Here is a 19,102-nt window from a genome sequence, read left to right on the forward strand (position 1 = left end):
CTCAAAACTATGGAATTCACTACCCAATCCGCTTAGAGCTGAAGCTACCTTCCCGTCCTTCAAGCGTAAAGTCAAAACTTGGTTGTCTACCCAAGACCTAGCATGATTGTGTTCCTGGCCTTGAGTCACAACGCTTGCTAACAACCTTCTGCTATTTCCCCTACTGTAATTTGTACATATTCTGTATTTATTTTCTTACCTTGTTCAATCTGTACTACTTGTATATTATCTCTTGATGCAATGTCTATATATACCGTATGTCGTGTATAATTTGTATTTTCTTGTATATTCTCCCCTTATCTAATCCCATGACTGCACACACTTCATTGCTTTGTTTTTATGCTTGTAACAAAGTGATGCGCCCGGATGCCATTTGGCCTGGTGCGCTATACAAATTAAATATAAATATAAATATGTACATAGATGAAATCCATCTGCCTTATGATGGCTGAGAAAATGGCCTAAATAACAATAGTAGTCCTTTAAAATTAATTGTGAATCTTCATGTGAGACAAATGGCTATCCTCCTGCCATTTGTTTTCACTGGGTCAGCCTCTGCCCAGAGGTTTTTTTTTTATCAGTCTCCCTTGTGTTGGAAGTTTGCTCTTTGAAGTGGGTGCACCCATTTTCACACATATTAGTCATGTTCCAGCCAAGGGTAACTTTTCTTGGAAGTTAATGCTTTCAGAGCAAGCAGGTCTGGAGAACGCTGAATGTTGACACCTTTAGCAGGACGCGTTATTGCCGTTGATCATTAGATAAGAGATTTGACATCCAGGCTGGGAGTGGGAGATTTCCTTGTGAAGTTTTGCCCACAGCCAGCAAAAGGGTTTGCCTCCGGCTGACACTTTCCATAAAGACAAAGTGGCTTTTCAAAATGTCACTGGAGTTTTGTAGGTGAAACATGATATACATTGTTTTTGTCAACCCGCACATCATGTTTTGTTTCTCCAGCATAGGGTCTGGCATGGATTCACATGCTCATGAATATTCCCCGTCGTCAGGCCGGGAATCCTCGGTATAGAAAAAATCAGTATCGGTATCGTTTCTGATCTGTCTTTCTTAGTAGTAACCAATCACTGGTCTCTGGGTCATAGGCCCCCAGCCAATGACTGCCCTCTCCCTAAACCCTGCCTCTGGCAGCCATCCTCAGATTTTTACCGCACGTTCAAGTGTTGGGAGTCCTTGTGCTGTAGCTCTCGAGCTTTTGCTGCATTTTCGCGCTTTTTCAGGAGATTTTTCTCATTTTTCGGTTAAATAGAGCCTCAAGCTCCACCGTTTCTACATCCGATCAACGGGGACCCGTTTCTGAGTTTTCTACACCCCTCAAGGGTGAAGATTTCGTCGAGTTACGCTTTTGAAGGATTCCAGAAGTTCCGAGGCCTACCCTGGACATGGCCCAGGAGAAAGGAAGCTCGACACACCGGAAGCTGTTCAGGACCTGCCCTGGATGCCAGCTTCAGAATGTGTTCAAGAAGGACGAGAATTCGTTATGCCTCTACTGTCTCCATGAGGACAAGACGTACGTGTAGAAGGACTGTGCGTTTTGTGGGAACATGTCGGAGCGGACCATGAAGGATCGGCACCTCCTTCTCGCCAACTGGCTGGAAGGTAAGAGCCCGTCAGGCGAGAAGAAGAAGTCTGAGCGGTCTTCTAAGTCCTGTGAGGGTGCCTCAGCGACGGGGGCCCAACAAAAGGCCAAGCACCGCGAGTCCGCGGGCACCGGGAGTGCCGAACGGTCGGGCTGCTTGGCTGCCAGGCAGGGCGCATCCTCCCCAGTGCCATCAACCACGAGCCAACGCTCTGGCTCGGGTAAGAGGAAGTCCGAGAACCCAGGGAAGCTTCTTGAGAGGCCCGATCGATCTCGAAGATTCCGGCAGAGGGGGAGTGAGGCTCGGACCCTCCCCCCAAGGTGAAGGCCCCAGGTGTGCAGAAGGTGACGATGGCCTTAATTCACCCTGCTAAAACCTCGATTGAGGATGTCGCAGCGGCCCTGGCTCAGCCTGTGGAGGCTACGCCAGTGGAGGCGACCTCAGGATCCAGAGTCTCCCTGCCACCGCGGAGGGAGTCGTCTTTCAGGCCCATCGAGAAGACCCCCACGAAGTCCCCGTTGGAAAAGGAGGGGGAGGGGCAGGTGGCCATCGTGGATACGGACACGACCTCTGAAGAAGAGCTCATTGAAGTCGTGGAGGAGGCCCAGCCCATCGGGAGGAATCCCGACGAGGGCGACGACGAGATCGACGGTGTCGCTGATGAGGTTCCTCAAGAGCCCTCGTTTCCGGTGCCGCAGAACACTTCGGCGGCCATTTTGTCAGCGATTCAGTCCTTATGCTTGGAGATAAGGACAAGGTTGCCCCTCCCCCTGACGGAGGTACCTGAGCCAGACCCGACGGGGGAACCGGAGCCGGGACCTTCGGAAAGTCCACCGCATAAGAAGAGGAGGACGCATCCTCTGCCACCTCTCCCACCTCTGCGGCCCGCTCTGCCTTCCCCCCGGTCAATTACCCACGGGGATGATACAGGCACGGACACGGCTACGACAGGTACAGATGACGACGGAGGCGACGACGGGACGTGTCCCCCGCCACCCCCTGCTCAGGCGTCCCCGCCCGACGAGATTGGATCCTTCCATGCCATGATTTCCAGGGCATCCGAGCTCTTCCAGCTCTGCCCCGAAGAGAAGAAAAAGGAAGGGTTCCTTTACCAACGGCGCAAGGCTAAAAGGAAGACGGTCCTCGCCATACCACTTCTGGATGACATCTGGGATGAGGGGCTCTCCCTCCTCAAGAACCCTGCCACGGCACCTGCAAAGAGGGACCGGTACGAGAAGAAGTACCGGGTCCCCGACGCTGCCCCCTTGTGCCTTCGGGCACAACCTATGCCAGATTCGGTCGTCTCGGCGGCAGCAAAGAAGAAAGCTGGGGGGGCATCGGCCTCGACATCAACTTCCCCGCCAGACGGTGAGGGCAGGAAGCTGGACACGATGGGACGATGGGTCATCTCATCCACAGCGACGACTATCAAGGCGGCCAACGCCCTGGCTATCGTAGCCTGCTACGACAGGGAGTTGTGGTTCAAAATCGCCCCTCTATTGGACTTCCTTCCAGACGCCAAAAGGGCTGAGGCCCTTGAAATCTTACAGGAAGGTGAGATTGCTTCGGACCACGGGTGGCAATGGACATCGCCGACACCGGTTTCCGTCAGTTGGGCAACGGCGTTTGCCTGAGACGACGGGGATGGCTCAAGGCGACGGATTTCTGCCAGGACATACAAACCAAAGTTTTGGACATGCCCTTCGACGGGAACAACCTGTTTGGAAAGGCGGTTGATGAGTCCCTTCAGGCTATCAAGACAGACACGGAGACTGCCCGGGCACTGGGAGTGCTCCAACAACAACGGCCGTCCTTTCGGAGCGCCGGAGGCAGACAAGGTGCCTCCAAAGGATCCGGCAGTGGCTCCTCGACGTACCGCCAAGCGGCAAGATCTTCGTCTCAGGAGGCCGACAGGGGACGCGGCAAGTCAGGTGGTGCCCGTCGTCGTCGATAGGGAGGTCAAGGAGGCAAGGCGGCCTCCAAACAAGATTGAACCAACCGTGGGGTGGGCCCCCGCCGAAGCACCCCGGTGGGAGGCCGGCTGACGAGGTTCGTCAGCATGTGGGAGTCCATCTCCACCGACCGTTGGGTGCTGGACGCCCTGGCCGAAGGGCACGCCCTCGAGTTCCGGAAGAAGTGCTCTCGCGTTCCACCCGTGGCCAGGAAGGAAAATCACGTCCCTCAACTACTGTTGGAAGTAAGGGCGATGCTCAAGAAAAAGGTGCCATCGAGCTCATCCCAAAGAGGCTTCAGGGCTCCGGAGTTTACTCAAGGTACTTCCTCGTAAAGAAGAAGACAGGAGGATGGCGTCCCATCCTGGACCTGCGACGACTGAAAAAGTACATCAAGGCACAGAAGTTCCGGATGGTCACCCTCCAGCACCTGCTGGAACAGCTGGAGGAGGGCGATTTCCTGTCGTCGTTGGACTTGGAGGATGCGTACTTCCACATCCCCATTCTAAAAAGACACCGAAAGTTCCTCAGGTTCGTGGTCCAAGGGCGGCACTACCAGTTCAAGGCTCTCCCGTTTGGATTGAAGTCGGCACCCAGGGTGTTCACCAAGTCCTCGCACCGGAGGCGGCGCGGCTGCGCCTGCAGGGGGGATCCACATCTACCCCTACCTTGACGACTGGCTCATCCGGGCAAATACAAGGGAGCTCGCCATGGAGCACGCTACGAAGACCGTCCAGCTGTCACAGACCTGGGGTTCTCCATCAACTTTCCAAAATCCCACCTGGTTCCGTCGCAAGTCGCCCTGTTTCTGGGAGCCAAGCTCGACACAGTGGCGCGCCTGGCCTCGCCGTCAGAGGAAAGGACCAGGACCATCCTGGGCAAGGTGCAGCGTCTGCTGGCCACGGACATGTCTTGGGTAAGATCTATCAAGTCCCTCCTCGGGATGATGTCCTCCTGCATTTATCTGGTGCGCCTTTGCAGACTTCGGATGCGCCCCTTACAAGAGTTCCTCGACGCCCGCTGGGTCCAGTCGACGGGCAGCTTCGAGGACAGGATCCCACTCAACGAGACATTCTGTCAGGTGATCCGGTGGTGGGGTAGCCGCTCTCATCTGTCGGCGGGCACGGACTTTCAGACCCCAGCTCACCAGGTGACGGTGATTACGGATGCCTCCCTGGAAGGTTGGGGAGCCCACTCCGGAGATCTTCACGCGAGAGGCCTTTGGCTCCCGGAGGAGAAGTCACTCCACATCAACATCTTGGAGCTCCGCGCAGTGTTCTGGGCCCTCAGGTCTTTTCTTTCGTCCCTCAAGGGCAAGGTGGTGAGGATCTTCACCGACAACACCACCACGATGTTCTACATCCGGAAGCAGGGCGGAACCAGATCCCCTGCCCTATCCAAGGAAGCCCAGGATCTGTGGCATTGGGTCTTCGCCCAAGGGATGTTTCTGGTGCCTTTTCATCTGGCAGGAATAAAAAACACCATCGCCGACTCACTCAGCAGAGAGCTGCGCTCGTGCCACGAGTGGGAACTACACCAGGATCAAGTGGATCGACTCTTCCGACGATGGGGCGAACCCCAGATCGATCTCTTCGCAACGGCGACAAACTCCAAGTGCCAGCAGGTTCCCCCAGCCGAGGAGCATGGGCGATGCTTTCTCGTTCCCGTGGGATGGCCTATTTCTTTATGCGTTCCCTCCGTTGCCGTTGCTGCTCCGGCTCATCAACCAGCTCAAGAGGTCCCGGTGCAGGATGATCCTCGTCGCACCGGCGTGGCCGAGACAGATCTGGTTCCCGGACCTTCTGGACCTGTCAGCGTCTACACCAGTCAAGCTGCCGTCAGACGCGGATCTTCTCTCCAGAGAAGGAGGCGCCATTCTTCATCACAACTCAGAGTCGCTGAACTTGCAGGCCTGGCTCCTGCAGCACTAGAGTTTGGAGGGTACGACATCCCAGCCGACTGCAGAGAGGTTCTTGCAAAGGCCAGGGCGTCCTCAACTCTCAAGCGCTACGGACATAAATGGAAGAGGTTCTCTGTCTGGTGCCGTGCACAGAAGATTAACCCTCTGAGGATTACAGCCCCTCAAGTATTGCTGTACCTACTGTCATTGGCCAAGGCTGGACTAGCTCACGCTTCCATCAAGATACATCTGGCCGCCATCTCACGATACACCAGAACTACAGGACGTGCGTCCTTGTGGTCTCATCGGCTGGTGAAGGAATTTATGAAAGGATTGTTCCGATCATTCCCGCCGGTGAAGGCCCCTGCCCCGGCATGGGAGCTCAATGTGGTGCTGACCAGGCTCATGGGGGCCCGATTTGAGTCTATGCATTCGGCACCGTTGAAGTTTCTGTCGTGGAAGACAGCATTTCTCGTGGCCATCACCTCCGCACGACGAGTGGGAGAGATCCAGGCCCTATCTTGCAAGCCACCATACTTGACTTTTCACGACACGAGGGTGGTGCTGAGGACGCACCCCTCCTTCATGCCCAAGGTGCCTTCGGACTTCCACCTCAACAAACCCTTGGTGTTGCCAGTTTTCTTCCCGTCGCCTTCGTCGCCGGCTGAGAGGACTCTGCACTCGCTGGACGTAGCTAGAGCGCTGAAGTTCTACGTGGACCGCACAAAGAGTTTTCGGAAGGCATCACAGCTGTTTGTAAACTTTGGACCTGTGAATCAAGGGAAGGCTCTCTCGAAGGCTTCCATTTCCAGATGGCTCTCCGGCTGCATCATGCACTGTCACCGGTTGGCAAACCGACCGTTGCCCAGCCGTCCAAGAGCCCACTCGACTAGAGCGATCGCTGCTACCACGGCGTTCCTATCTGGTGTGCCCCTGCTCGACATCTGCAGGGCTGTGATGTGGGGGTCGACGCACACCTTCACGAGATTCTACTGCATCGATCGGGGCTCCAGGGAGGAGTCCAGGGTCGGCCAAGCAGTGCTGTGCAACCTGTTCGCTTAAGGTGAGCCTGGTGAGGAGGCAAGAGCTGCTTAATGTTGAGTTTTTTGTATTGCTTAATGTTGAGCCTGTTGCCACCTCCCGTGCTTGTGCATGTGTATACTGCTATGTACTCTTGTATTCATGAGCATGTGAATCCATGCCAGACCCCATGCTGGAGAAGGAACAAGTTACTTACCTGTAACTGTTGTTCTCAGCATGGGTCTGGCCTGGATTCACATGCGAACCCTCCCGCCTACCCCTCTGCGGCTCTTCACTTGGTCATACTGCCACTTTACGTGCTACCAAATCTGAGGATGGCTGCCAGAGGCGGGGCTTAGGGAGAGGGCAGTCATTGGCTGGGGGCAGTATGACCCAGAGATCAGTGATTGGTTACTACTAAGAAGGACAGATCAGAAACGAAACTGATACTGATTTTTTCTATACCGAGGATTCCCGGCCTGACGACAGGGAATATTCATGAGCATGTTAATCCATGCCAGACCCATGCTGGAGAACAACAGTTACAGGTAAGTAACGTGTTCCTTTCCTGACATTTTTCTGTGAGCAGTGATAATTATTTTAAACTTTTTTTATTTGCACACACCTGTGCAGGCTGTTTTTTTCTTATCAATTTTTAGAATTCCTGTGTCAAAGGGACTTCTGTTTGTGCAGTTTAAATGCTCCCCACAAACGATTTGCCTGTCTGGCTCATGAGTGAGGCAATCGCTCCATCGTGGGTGCGTTAGGGATGGAGAGGAGTGCCGTTGTCAACGTGATGAACTCACTTCTTAGGACCTCTACTTTGGACACACACACACACACTTGAGGAAGTAAGATTTGCATCAGAGGATTCGTTTTTCTAAACTCCAGAAAGCTTTGTAGATTGCTGTTCGAAGGGTAGAGTTGGTAACATACCATTGACCAATGTAATTTCTATGCCTTTGAGAAAAAGGGAGTTTGTGTAGGTTGTTGGGCACTGCACAAAGTTGCCCCATCACCCATGATTTTTGGTTTGCTTTTTGCCTCATGGTTATTTCCCCATATCTGAGTGAGTAGAATAAACATTGTTTACAGTGGGGCTGAGTGATGATTTAGTTTTAGCCATTCACATGAAGCATGAACGGAATGATTGTAATCAATCTGTAGCAAGCGTTCCGCTTTCGTGCACTCGCCTAAACCTTTAAGGAGATGTTGTGTATAGGGTGACTTTTAGATGTGCAGCTATGCATCCAGGAACTGCTAGCTTTTAAAGAGAATCCAGAATCTGGGGAGTAGTCCCACGCCGGCTTTTGCCGCACGCATTCACAGGGACTGTGTCCAAATGCTGGTGTTATTTTACTGAAATGTTGCTGCATTAAGTGCAGCTTTTGATAGTGTTTTAATTGTTCAAATTTAGATCCACTGTATACATGACCATTCAGTATACATAATTGCTTTTGATAACTGTAAAAAGATCTGTGAAATTCCACTTGCGGTTTCCGAAATAGTATAGAAGCATGTGCTATAGTTTTCAGGAGTTTTATCCCTTTGTCAGAAGCAAAAAAATGATTTACTGAAGCAATTTTTAATTGGAATCTATAGAAAATCAAAGAAAGAGTTACGAATGTCACTGACCATTGTATCAAGTTTGAAAACCCACGACTGCAAGGGCGCCTGTCACATTGCATGGCCATAAACCGTGAAAACATGCTTCCTGACCACCGGCCATTTTTGTACTTTTCTTCAATACTGTTCACAGTAAAAATAGACAATATACTTTGCTAGAAAAGCTAGAACACGACTACGATGCTTGAACCCCACGTCCCAGATCCCTTGCAGGCAGGTAGCCTAGATTACTACTCCTTGCGTTGTCTCTGTTATGCTGCTTAGTTTATTATTTAGTCATTATTATGTGTTTACTGAAATCCGGAAAAAGAACACAGCACGGGCGGCTGCAAAAGAAAATCCAAAATGTTCTTTTTTTAGATTGATTAGTTATTTTATGGCGACAGAGAGAGACCATAGAGTTGCATTGAGATGAATTGGGCTAGTAAAGAAAATAGGGGTGGGGGGGTTAAGTGCCCACCCTCCTATCCCCACCGGCTATTTTAACTGTTGGACTTTTCACCGTGATGTTTTCCTCTCAGCCGTTTTCGCTGCATTTATTTTTATGGGGGTTCCCCCAACCTCCTTAGATCCCAACCCTGTCTCCCACGACCCTGCACCGCACAATCACTACCCCAAACCACAAATATGCATTAGAAAAAATGCGGCGAAAACGGCCGCGATGAACACGACAAAGGTTTCAGATGCGATGGAAACGCGGTAAACGAATACAATAATCCAGGAAGGAAATGAGAAGTTCAGATTAAGGTTGAAAAACTCCAAACTATCCTGAATCATATACTCAATCCTGTTAAAGCAAGTGGCGGTAACTTGCATATTACTATTGTCTACAAATGTAGAGTTATGCAAATAGGCAACTGTATTTTTCTTTTGTGGGTGTGTGCAAGAACTAGCAGATGTTAAGGGTTAATGTGAATTGGAATATGAAAAATTCGCAACAGCAATACAAGAGGGGTACAGCTATGGGTCGGCAGACAACGAGTACTAATCCCGAACTACTTCTTAAATCTAGAACGCCTTTGAGAGTTAAAGGTTTCCCCAAATCATTTGTGAAACAGAAAGCCCGCATGTAGTAAAACTATGGCTGCTACACACTGGCCTTTTCTGGTTAAAGGTCTGAATGATTAGATTAAGGTGTTAGTGAAAAGTAAACCTACACACCCACCTGTGCGAACTACATTTAGCATAGTTCTCTTTATAAAAGACAAATGCGTCAAAGGGGGGCGTTGTTTGGTCTGTGAGAAGTGAAAGTCATCGTTTGGGAAACCCCTTAACCCTGTACCCAGGTTACGGTAATTCAAGAAGAGTCTTGCGCCGTTGGAGTTATTTATTCGGTATGAGTTTTGGCAGAAAGGAATTATGAAACTGGTTTTACTTTGCCATATCAGTATTATTCTTAGGCCAGCTATCTGAGAACTAATAGTATGAAGCTGTGAGATACTGTTTTGCGGGGAACTGTGGCATATTACAGATGAGGGGGTGGGGGGGATTTGGCAGAAGGACGCCAGGATACTCACAACCCTATTTTGGTTAAGAAGTAATTTTGTGTTTCCCTTGGGAATTCTGGTGGTTATCGGTTGGTGGGGCATCGTTTTTGCAGTGATCTTTTTCAGAGATGGTTCTCATGAATGATAGGTTGTATGGTGTGTGTGACCTGAAGGGCTGTGTTCCTTAATGATAGTAGAGTTGTCAAGAGGTCCCGGTTTGGACCGCCTAAAACACTGGGTCATCCAGATGCATCATTTTACAAAGTCCGCCTTCACATTTGCCACAGAGGCTGGACTTTTGCCAGCAGCACTGCTTATAATGAAGTGTCCACTTTATTAGGAATATCGGAGCAGGAGTATAGTAGCTCTGTGACGCACTCACAATAGCATGAGAGGAAGCCAGCTGAGTAGGAGTGGCATCCCAAATCTCTGTTCTGAGTACCAAGTTGTGCATCTGACCCCCTTGCAGTGTGCGGATAAACGGGCCTTCAGAATTGGCTCCATCTGCCACTGAGGCCTGGCCTGACTAAATGGGAATCCTTTGCGCCGCTGGAGCTGGGTACACCACAGGCCTCCGTTTAATGGCAATATCTCTGTGACAAATCAAATTCCGGGGTACCAGTGGTCCAGGGGTGAATATCGGTTTCCAAACCAACAATCAGCCCCACACCTGTAATACACCAGATGGACCCGAACAAATTGGATTAAACAATTATACTTTAAAAGTATAAATCTCCATGTTCAATTTGGTAACGTGGATGGAATGGCAGGCTTATTTCTTATAAATATCCTCAACTAGCACATAGGCTGTTTCGGTCAGGGCATGGGAACAAGCCCAATGTGAAATGGGCTTATGTATATCCTCTCAACTTGCGTTAACTGGTGCTTCCTACTAAATTGTTTCCTTAACAAAAGTGTTGTCTTTTTAGGCAAATTGATCATGACAATACCCTGTTTTCTGCAGATTTGTTTTCAGGTGGTTATTCCTCAAGTTCTCTATCTTCCACACATTAGTTATCACGACTTGAAAGTTGGGAAACTGTATTCTGAACTTCAGAATTAGAATAATACAGTATTTTTTTAAAGCAATTCTAAAAATGTATTTTGAGGAAAGATTGTGCTTCTGCTTTAAATATTTCACTGTTTCATTACTTTAATGATTTAGCAGGACCTAACAAATGTAGTATTTATGGTAATGGTCAAGCGGGCCATAACTTTCTTTTCATACTGGATTTGAAATCTTCACTTTAGAGTTCTGTGAGCACTAAAGCAAGAACATCAAATGCAGATAAAAAATAAAAGGTCCGCTTCATCATACAGTATGTTCAGAAACACGCGAAAATAATTTTATTCTGCTTCATGTGGCGTCTTAAGTGATTAGCGCAGGGAACAAAATGTGACTCATTTGTTTGGAAAATATTGAAAAGTATTACAAGATGTTTTTGTCCCCTTTCCTTCCTCTTTCCCACCCTCAGATGACTCAGACGGAGGCTGAGGCCAGCGACGTTTCAAACATTCTGGCACAGGCTGCACGCAGACTCCGTATTCCTGGATTAAAAAATGAAAGGACAATGGAGCTGGCACAGAACTTGCTCCAGGAAATTCGATCTGGAACGAAGGACGTCTGAAGTGCAGCTTAGTAACATCGCGCTTGTCAACAGGGGAAAAACACGAACATAACCGAATTCAGAAAGCACTGCTTACGTCAGGAAATGTCAGCCAGGTCTCAATCCTCCACAACATGTCAATTCTTTCCGCATGAAAAAAGGCTAAATTGGCAATGTTACCTCATGTACTCTTCCTGTAATGGTAGGTTAACGGCTGCGTTCTGCCGCTGAGGTGTCGTGATGTCGACGACGTCGCCATATTCCTTGCTTTTTTGGACAGTTTGTCATGCCATTGCCTATTAATACATCTGTGTCTGTGCAAGTTGTTAAAAAAAAGTCGTGTGCAATTTGAATAAAAGTTTTCCTTTTTGTTTTCGGGTTGCTGCCTGTCAACATCTGTACCCGCCATAGGAGATCCCCTCTGCAGGAAGTGTGCAGACTAGGTTTTCTGGTGCGCTCCTGTCCGGCTTTCCTCTCATTTCTAACTTTTTGAATCTGCAGAAGCGGGTCATGCTCGGGCCCGTTTCTAGGGGTGGGCGAAGGGAGTGGTGGCCCAGGGCTCAGAGTAGGGAGAGGGTGGTGCAGGGGCAGGTGTGTATCAGTCTCACCACATCAGGGAGCACTAGTGAGGGACTGACTGTTTCGTCAGTTTAACGCCGATGTCCGAGGCGCACTGGCCACAAAAGACAGAAGCCTGCTTTTTGGCTTACTGCACAAAAACCCAGACTCATTTAAAAGTGGAAAAGGTCGCTTTATTGTGACAGGCCAAAGCTTACAATTAAACGCTTACCTGGCTCCATGGCCTTACAAACTAAAGACATATTTTAACCAACCAATTAAATAATTAAACATTCTCATATTTTACCCAACAATTAAATAATTAAATAAAGCCATTTCCTCCCTAACTATCCCTTGGACCCTACCGTCTCCTTACCCCTTTTCCAGGCATCCCGCTTTCTCCCCGGAGCCGTGCCCCTCCAGGCTCAATACCTGTTCCCCCGTGGTGGCCCGCTTGTGCAAACAGCGCCACCCCATCCTTTCCCGTGTCATTCCCCCATTGTGCTTCCCTCCCCCCACATCAAAAGGGGCCATGCCCCCGGCACCAGAAAAACCCTCCCCGAGGTGTTCTTTCTGCCCCCCCCACCAATTCTCTTACCTCCAACTCCTCAACCAATCTCCCAGCCAAGAGCTCCAGTCCGCCAGATAATGATTGTTCCCCAAACCGGAAAGCTTACCCATCCTCTCTAACTCTTATCAATCCTTTCTAAACCATCTCCTTACGTTCCAAAACCTGTACTGACACCGATGTACAAAATTCTACCATCTCTCTGTTTATCCCCTTCCTAGCCCGCTCTATCGGACCCTCATTTCTCGCTCCCCTCCCAACTCTCTGTGGCAAACACTTAGTCCCCCCTACAGATGCTTGAGGCCACACTTGTCGGACCCATAACAAAAACCCTTTCTATTTTCCTGAAAAAAGCCACACCCATATCCCGTACCAACTCATTTTTTCTACCAAGACTAATCCCCCCCCCCCCAACTGGAGGCCCCTAGTTTTCCCTCAACCCAGCCCACATAGGAAGCAACTGATCCCAGCCCAGCCCCCCAAACCCGGACCATCTTACCACCACATAATTATAGCTGCAATCCAGTTGCCTGTCAACAACCCGTTCCTCAACTTCTTTCCCCACCCACTTAACCCGAGAATGACCCAAAAACCAAATTTTTGACATCTGGCCGTACCTCCTGGCAGCATCTGAAAAAGAAATTAAAAAATCACTTGCAAATCAACAACATCCTAATAAATGCAACACTCCTGCCAGTATCTCCCTTACTCCCCGCATCCCAACCTATTCCCCTGCTCCTCTGAATAGCCCAGCCTGCTACCTTCAGATGCTGCACCCCTCCTAAATGAATGAGTTCCAACTTCCTAACCCTTCCCACACCACTAGTAACACCTTCCTCCGGACCCTATAATTTTTGGCCATCTCCTTAACCCTTTCCGGAAACACCCAAGGTCCTCTCCTACCTGTCCGCCTATATTCCGCCCCTTTCACCTAACCTTTAGACAATACACCTAAACCCACTATGGCCCCCCCACTTTTCCCCTAAACTATTACCCTCCTGCTCACCCTTGCCCCCCACCTTCCATCACCTTATTAATTTGGCCCTGCGTTGCCCCCCCTGCACCGGGGGCCCACGTGCACCCCCGTCCATGCAGGCCCTTTACTTATTACTCCTCTCGCCACTGCACCAGGGGCCAAACCTGCACCCCCGTCCATGCAGTCCCTTCCATATAACCATCTTCAAGCTCCTTGCGTCCCTTACCACCTGTTTCCCACCTGCACCAGGGGCCCTAGTGCACCCCCGTCCATGCAGGCCTCTTTTCTGCCTTACTCCTCTCCACCGCTGCACCAGGGGCCAAACCTGCGCCCCTGTCCATGCAGACCATTCCTCATAAATTCCTCTTCCGGCACCTTGCTTCGTTGCTCCCCTTTTTTCCCCCAGTTGCACCAGGGGCCCTATTGCACCCCCGTCCATGCAGACCTTTCTCCTACTTCCCCCTGCTGCACCAGAGGCGCTCTCGCACCTCCGTCCATGGAGCCTGAAGCTTACTCACCCTGTCGTGCGGCAAGCGTGAGGGCTTCGCCACCGTCAACCATGCCCTCCCAACGACGGCCACCACCCCTTAACAATTTCCACAACTACACCCCCTGTGGCCCTCCCCTACCTACTATTCTTCCTCCTCACCTCTCTCCTACCCCTTTTAAATCGCCCCCAAAACCTTTCATCAAACCTTGTTCCTCCCCACCTTTTACGCTAAACTGAGCCCGACCTACCAGCACACCCCAATTTTTCCTGGCATGCGGTCCTTCCCCCCCCAACCCCCTTGCCCCGCTCCTCGCCCTGACCCACTGTCCCCTGCCTGAAAACAATCCGTAACCGGATGCCGACCCGCACACCTGCTGCACTCGTGTTTAAATTTGCAAATCCACCTCGTGCAGCCTTCTTTATTGAATGCCCAACATTCTGTCGAGGGCTGACCTCCGCCTCCTCCCCCCGCCCCCTCATGGGCGGGGCGACCAAGAAAGGGCCGGTAAGGCACAGGCAGCCCACTTGCTGTGTGCAAAGTCGGGGCAGGCCTCGTTGGAGCCATCCATTGCAGCCAAAGATCCATGTCTATCTCCCACCAGACCGCTTGAGTGTCCTCTGCCATTCTCGCTCTGAATTCCTCATCACAGCGTACCCAGGCAAAACCCCCAAAACTTGTGAACGCCCTCCTAATTACGTCCATATATTTAAGCAGGGCCACGCAACGCTCTGGGAATTTTTCACAATATACACTGGCATAAATGATAAATGCCGACGTCCAATTCTCAATAGTCACCGGTACCCTTGGTCGCGCAGCCAGTTCCCTCTCCTCTTCTTTAGACCCCTCCTTAGCTCTCACTTCCCTATGGAGCAATTTAAAAACATCTACAAATTCCCCCGCCTGAATCTTTTCCCTGGTCGCCGCCATCAAGTGCGCCCCCAACGGTTTTGTTATCCCCATGTATGGCAATTTTCTCTCCTTTCCTTTCATTTCAACTTCCTTTTCTTTTCCCCCTTGCACCTCGAGCCCCAATGGCTCCACCACCTTGTCCGTCTGAATCTCCACCGAGCAAATGCTCTTCTCAACCCCCAAGGCTCCAATGGCCTGTACACCAACTTCTTTCCTCAGCCCTTGCAAACCCGACCCTTCGTTTCCCGTCCCCCCTCCTGGGACCCCTCTCTGCCATGCAGATGACCATTCCCTTTCCCGCTCACCTCTTTCTGCACCCGCCGTCTGCTGCCTTGCGTCCACACCAATGCTCCTCATTTCCTTCCTTATCGGGCTTCTACTGCGGGGACAAAACATGTCAGCAGACTCACCCAGCCAATCTTTCCCCCTCCCGCTTGCCCCCGACCCCCCTACACCTGTCTTTCCATATTCCAAGCCCAACTTCCTCTCTCCTCCCCCCTTACCCCTGCCGACCTATAACCATCCACCTCCCACTGCCCCACATAATCCTCCATTCCCATTTCATCACCCATCAAATACCATTGTGGCTGCGAGCTCGTGCCCCAGTCGAGTTGCTCATCCTTCTGCGAGCCCGGGGTGTCCACCCCGCCACTCCTTTGACGTCTTCTCGGCGGGGCCGTGGAAACCCCTGCCTGGTCCTCTTCTCTTGGGCGAGGCACTCCGACCTCCACCCTGGTTTCTTCATTGCTAGGGGCCGTGCTGCACCCTCTAGGCTCTCCGAACGCTGACTGAGCAGGGGCCGCTTCCAAACCCTCTACTTCCATTTGACCAGCGGGGGCTGCACCGCGCCCTCCGCACGCACTCGCCCTACCCGGGGGGGCCGTTCCGCACCCCGCCCTCTCCACCTCAATTGATGGGGACCTCCTCCCACCTGCACTCTTCCTTAGGTATTTCCCCCCTCTTCCCCGCTGCCCCCGCACCCCCTTCTGCCCTTCCACCATAGCCCCACCGTGGTTCCTTTGAGCCACCTCCCTTTGCACACTCGCTGCTCCCTTAGTGCTATCCCCCATTCCCTCCCCACGTGGCTGCTCACCCGAAATTCCTTCTTCCCCGGACGCCCTCCTGTCTATTTCCCTCCTCATCTCCTTGCCCCTGGATTCCCAAGCCTCCCCTCTCCCCGCTGCGGGGGCGCAAGCCACCACTGCCGCGAGAGCCCCATCAGCTGCCGCTCTCCGCTGCGGCCTACCCCCACTTGTCTGCCCTTCACCCGCGACCTCCCCCACCACCCCCTCAAGCTGGGCCTTAGTTGCCCTGCTAATTATGGCCAGGGCCTCCCTCAGCGCCCTCGCATCCACCAACCCCTCCCTGCTTGCAGCTTGCCCTACCATCTTGCCCCAACCTTTACTGGTGCACCACACTATGCCCCTTGCCGCTCCCCGCTACCTGAGCCCCCGAGCCGGGACATACCCGTGGAAAAACAAGGCCCCAAATAGAGGAGAAACCCCAACGAAGTTGAGCTAAACGTTAAATACCCCAGGGGGAAATAACCCCTGGACCCTACAACCTTAATATCTCTAACTGAAAAGCAAAAAGAAACCCACAATTTTTTTTTTTATACCCCCCCCCGCCAACGACCCCTGGGCCTGGAGCGAAACCCCCTCCCCCAGCACTCTTAAATACCCTGCACGCAGACCCCCCATAGGGCCCCCGTCCCAATTACCTCTAGAGCTGAGAACCCCAACCCCCCCTTTATCCTACTGCTCCTTTATCTATTTCTTTCTATTTTATTTATTTATTTATTTATTTTATAAGCACCCCAGCCCCTCTTCTTATTCTGCCGCCCGCCCCCTGGTGGCCAACCCGCCACACCGCAGTGCCCTGGGCTCCTTGGCAGCAAAAGGGAGCAGTCCCTTTAAGGGGACAGCACTGCCCACTACCTGCAGCAGCCTGTCACCGCGCGCACACCAAGCGAGCCCGGAAACACACGGGCTCAGACCACAGCCACCCCCGCCTCAACCCGCACCAGCGCCCCGGGAAGAAGACCCGAAAACGAAGCGGCGCCAACACCGGGTCCTCCCACCACTCCGCGGCCCCCACGAGGGACGGAAGCGCCTGCCCAGAAACTCCTCCACAGCACCCCCCGGGGACCTAGCGACGCCAACCCCAAGGCTACCCAACGCCAAAGCCTAGACAACTCGGGACCCACCGGTAGGACAAAAAAGGGGGGTGTCTTATCTACGGCACCCCTTCTAACGTTCCCCTACTTATTACCAATTAAATATTATCATTATTTATTTATTTTTTATATATACTAACACTACCTGCCCGACCACACTACCTGCCCGACCACACTACCAACCCTCCTCTTCCTACCCCACTAACATGCACCTGTAGGCCCCGCTAACTACCAGGGAAGGCTCGGGAGCAGGCGACAGGACAATCGCCAAGTCCAACTGTCGCCTGCCTCCCGAACCTTCCCTGGCCCCTTAAATACCCTGGGGAGGCGCTCTGCCCTTCACGGACACTCGCTGGCCGTGTGCAGCGCCAAAAACTTCCCCGGGGAAACGCTTCGCGTTCCCCCCGGGGCCACCCTTTCCCTGCAAGGCGCCCCCTCCCACAAGCACTTAGCACCTCTTTATCATCCTTAATGGTCCTAAATTTCCAGGGCGCTGCCAGCCTTAGACACCTTAGCCCCAGACAGGGAGGGGATTGCCAGGGTTTAGTGCAGTGCCTGACAATAAAAACCAAATCCAAGCAAAACTAAAGAGAAAGGCATGGTGTGTGAGGGGGGAACTTGAGGTGCTGGACGGGCTTACTGAGAAAATGAGGAGACGAAAGAGCAAGGATGGGGTTAGTGCTTGGAAAAGTGCAAAGAACATGAACACATGAATGAAAGGAGAAAAAGCAGAAAGAAAAATGTACAAGAATGCTACAATGAAAAAAAGAGGGCGGAAAGGAAGAAAGGGAACATTGCATGGAAAACAAAAGGCAATTGATGAGGAAGAGAGCAAATCAAGTGTCAAATAAGAAAAAAACAGTAAAGGAAAGGGGTAAAACATCAAAAGAAAGCATGGGATTGAACAAAAAATAAAAGGAACACAGAATGGAATAAAAAAAGAAATTATGTAAGAGGGAGAGTATGCCTGGACATGTTGTATGTTACCTACTTGGTGGTAGTGGCCGCGTAAGTGTCAGAACTCAGCCCTATCTGACAATTACTGGTATTTGTATTTAAGTTGGTTCCCAACGGTTCCTGAAAACATATTGCAATTAGCCATGTGGCTGGCCAACACCTGAACAATGGCAGGACATTTTCCAGCCCACAATACACCATCCTGCACTCAACAAAAATAAAAAAAGTGTTCATACACAGTTTTAAGGTCTGCTCTATTTGTATACATACTGCTGATCATTTGTGTGATGTGCCTCACAGGCTAATGTGTGCCCTGTGTCACTCACGGCATCATCACATGCAAGGTATCGTCCTTTCCCAACAGAATGGGGAGGCATAACTCGCAACTCGCACGGCTTTGGCACATGCCACCCACCATGGAGCCCATGGGCATAGGATATGGGGGGGAAGAGGGCAGGGAGGACAAATCCCCCCCACCATTTTAGGTGGGGAGGATATAATGGCATTTATCCCCCCCAGAATATGTAAGTAGAACATGCAAGTGTTGGGCATGCAGTGTGTAAACATTTGCAGTGTGTAATTATACTTCTGCAGCAGGGGTCAAGTTGCAAAAATTAAAGTGGGGGGACTCGTCAACAAATGCAATGGGATGTGAAGTCACCAGAAATTAGCATATCAAGGTGAAATTTGCACATTTCATTACATTTGCTTTGCATAACCACCCAAATTGCACAGGACGAATGTCATTTGCCTTTCATAAAAACAACACACACACAAAGCCAAGAGAGGATTTTATTTCTTCTAACAGTGTTTTTGAAAACGTTAAAAGATGTGCATGTTTTAAACTCCGAGAACCAATACAAATGTTTTCCCTGGGAATTGCAGTACCGAAATGAGACATTTTACCTTTAGTTTATTTTTCATCAGGTTATATAATGCAGTAGTGAAGTGTCCGGCCTACAAACCTGACGACTGTGGTTCGATTATCATTTTAGCTGGGGGAGGACTGAGTCCACCCTCTGAAAAAAGTGGGTGGACTCTGTCCCCTCGCATGTACCCTCGACTTGAGCCCTGTACTGCAGGATGCAGCCGTCAGCGTGTAAAAGGACAAGTTTTGCAGACTGCAGGCTTAAAGTAATTCTGCTCACTGCGTGCCATGCGCCTGCGCATTTGGTACATGTCCAGGCCGGGGAATAAACTGCACGTACCCCTGCGCAGTGCACTGCTGCGCAGCCTCATCCTGCGTTAGTCCAGAGACCAGAGTGAAGTGGAGCAGCCAGGCA

General features: G+C 51.1%; 1 protein-coding gene across 3 annotated transcripts in view; it reads left to right on the forward strand.

Moving 5' to 3' along the window:
- FANCC (FA complementation group C) overlaps nt 1-11,559 on the forward strand; it is a 2,294,314-nt gene extending 2,282,755 nt beyond the window's left edge. For all 3 annotated transcript variants that reach the window (XM_069625705.1, XM_069625706.1, XM_069625707.1), the window contains one exon: nt 11,053-11,559. In XM_069625705.1, coding sequence (XP_069481806.1) covers nt 11,053-11,205 — 153 coding nt within the window. In that variant the 3' untranslated portion in view covers nt 11,206-11,559. The remainder of the gene's footprint in view (nt 1-11,052) is intronic.
- The last annotated feature ends 7,543 nt before the right edge of the window (nt 11,560-19,102 follow it).

The sequence above is a fragment of the Ambystoma mexicanum genome, chromosome 6p (genome assembly GCF_040938575.1).
Source record: "Ambystoma mexicanum isolate Mex_15411 chromosome 6p, UKY_AmexF1_1, whole genome shotgun sequence".
Lineage (NCBI taxonomy): Eukaryota > Metazoa > Chordata > Amphibia > Caudata > Ambystomatidae > Ambystoma > Ambystoma mexicanum.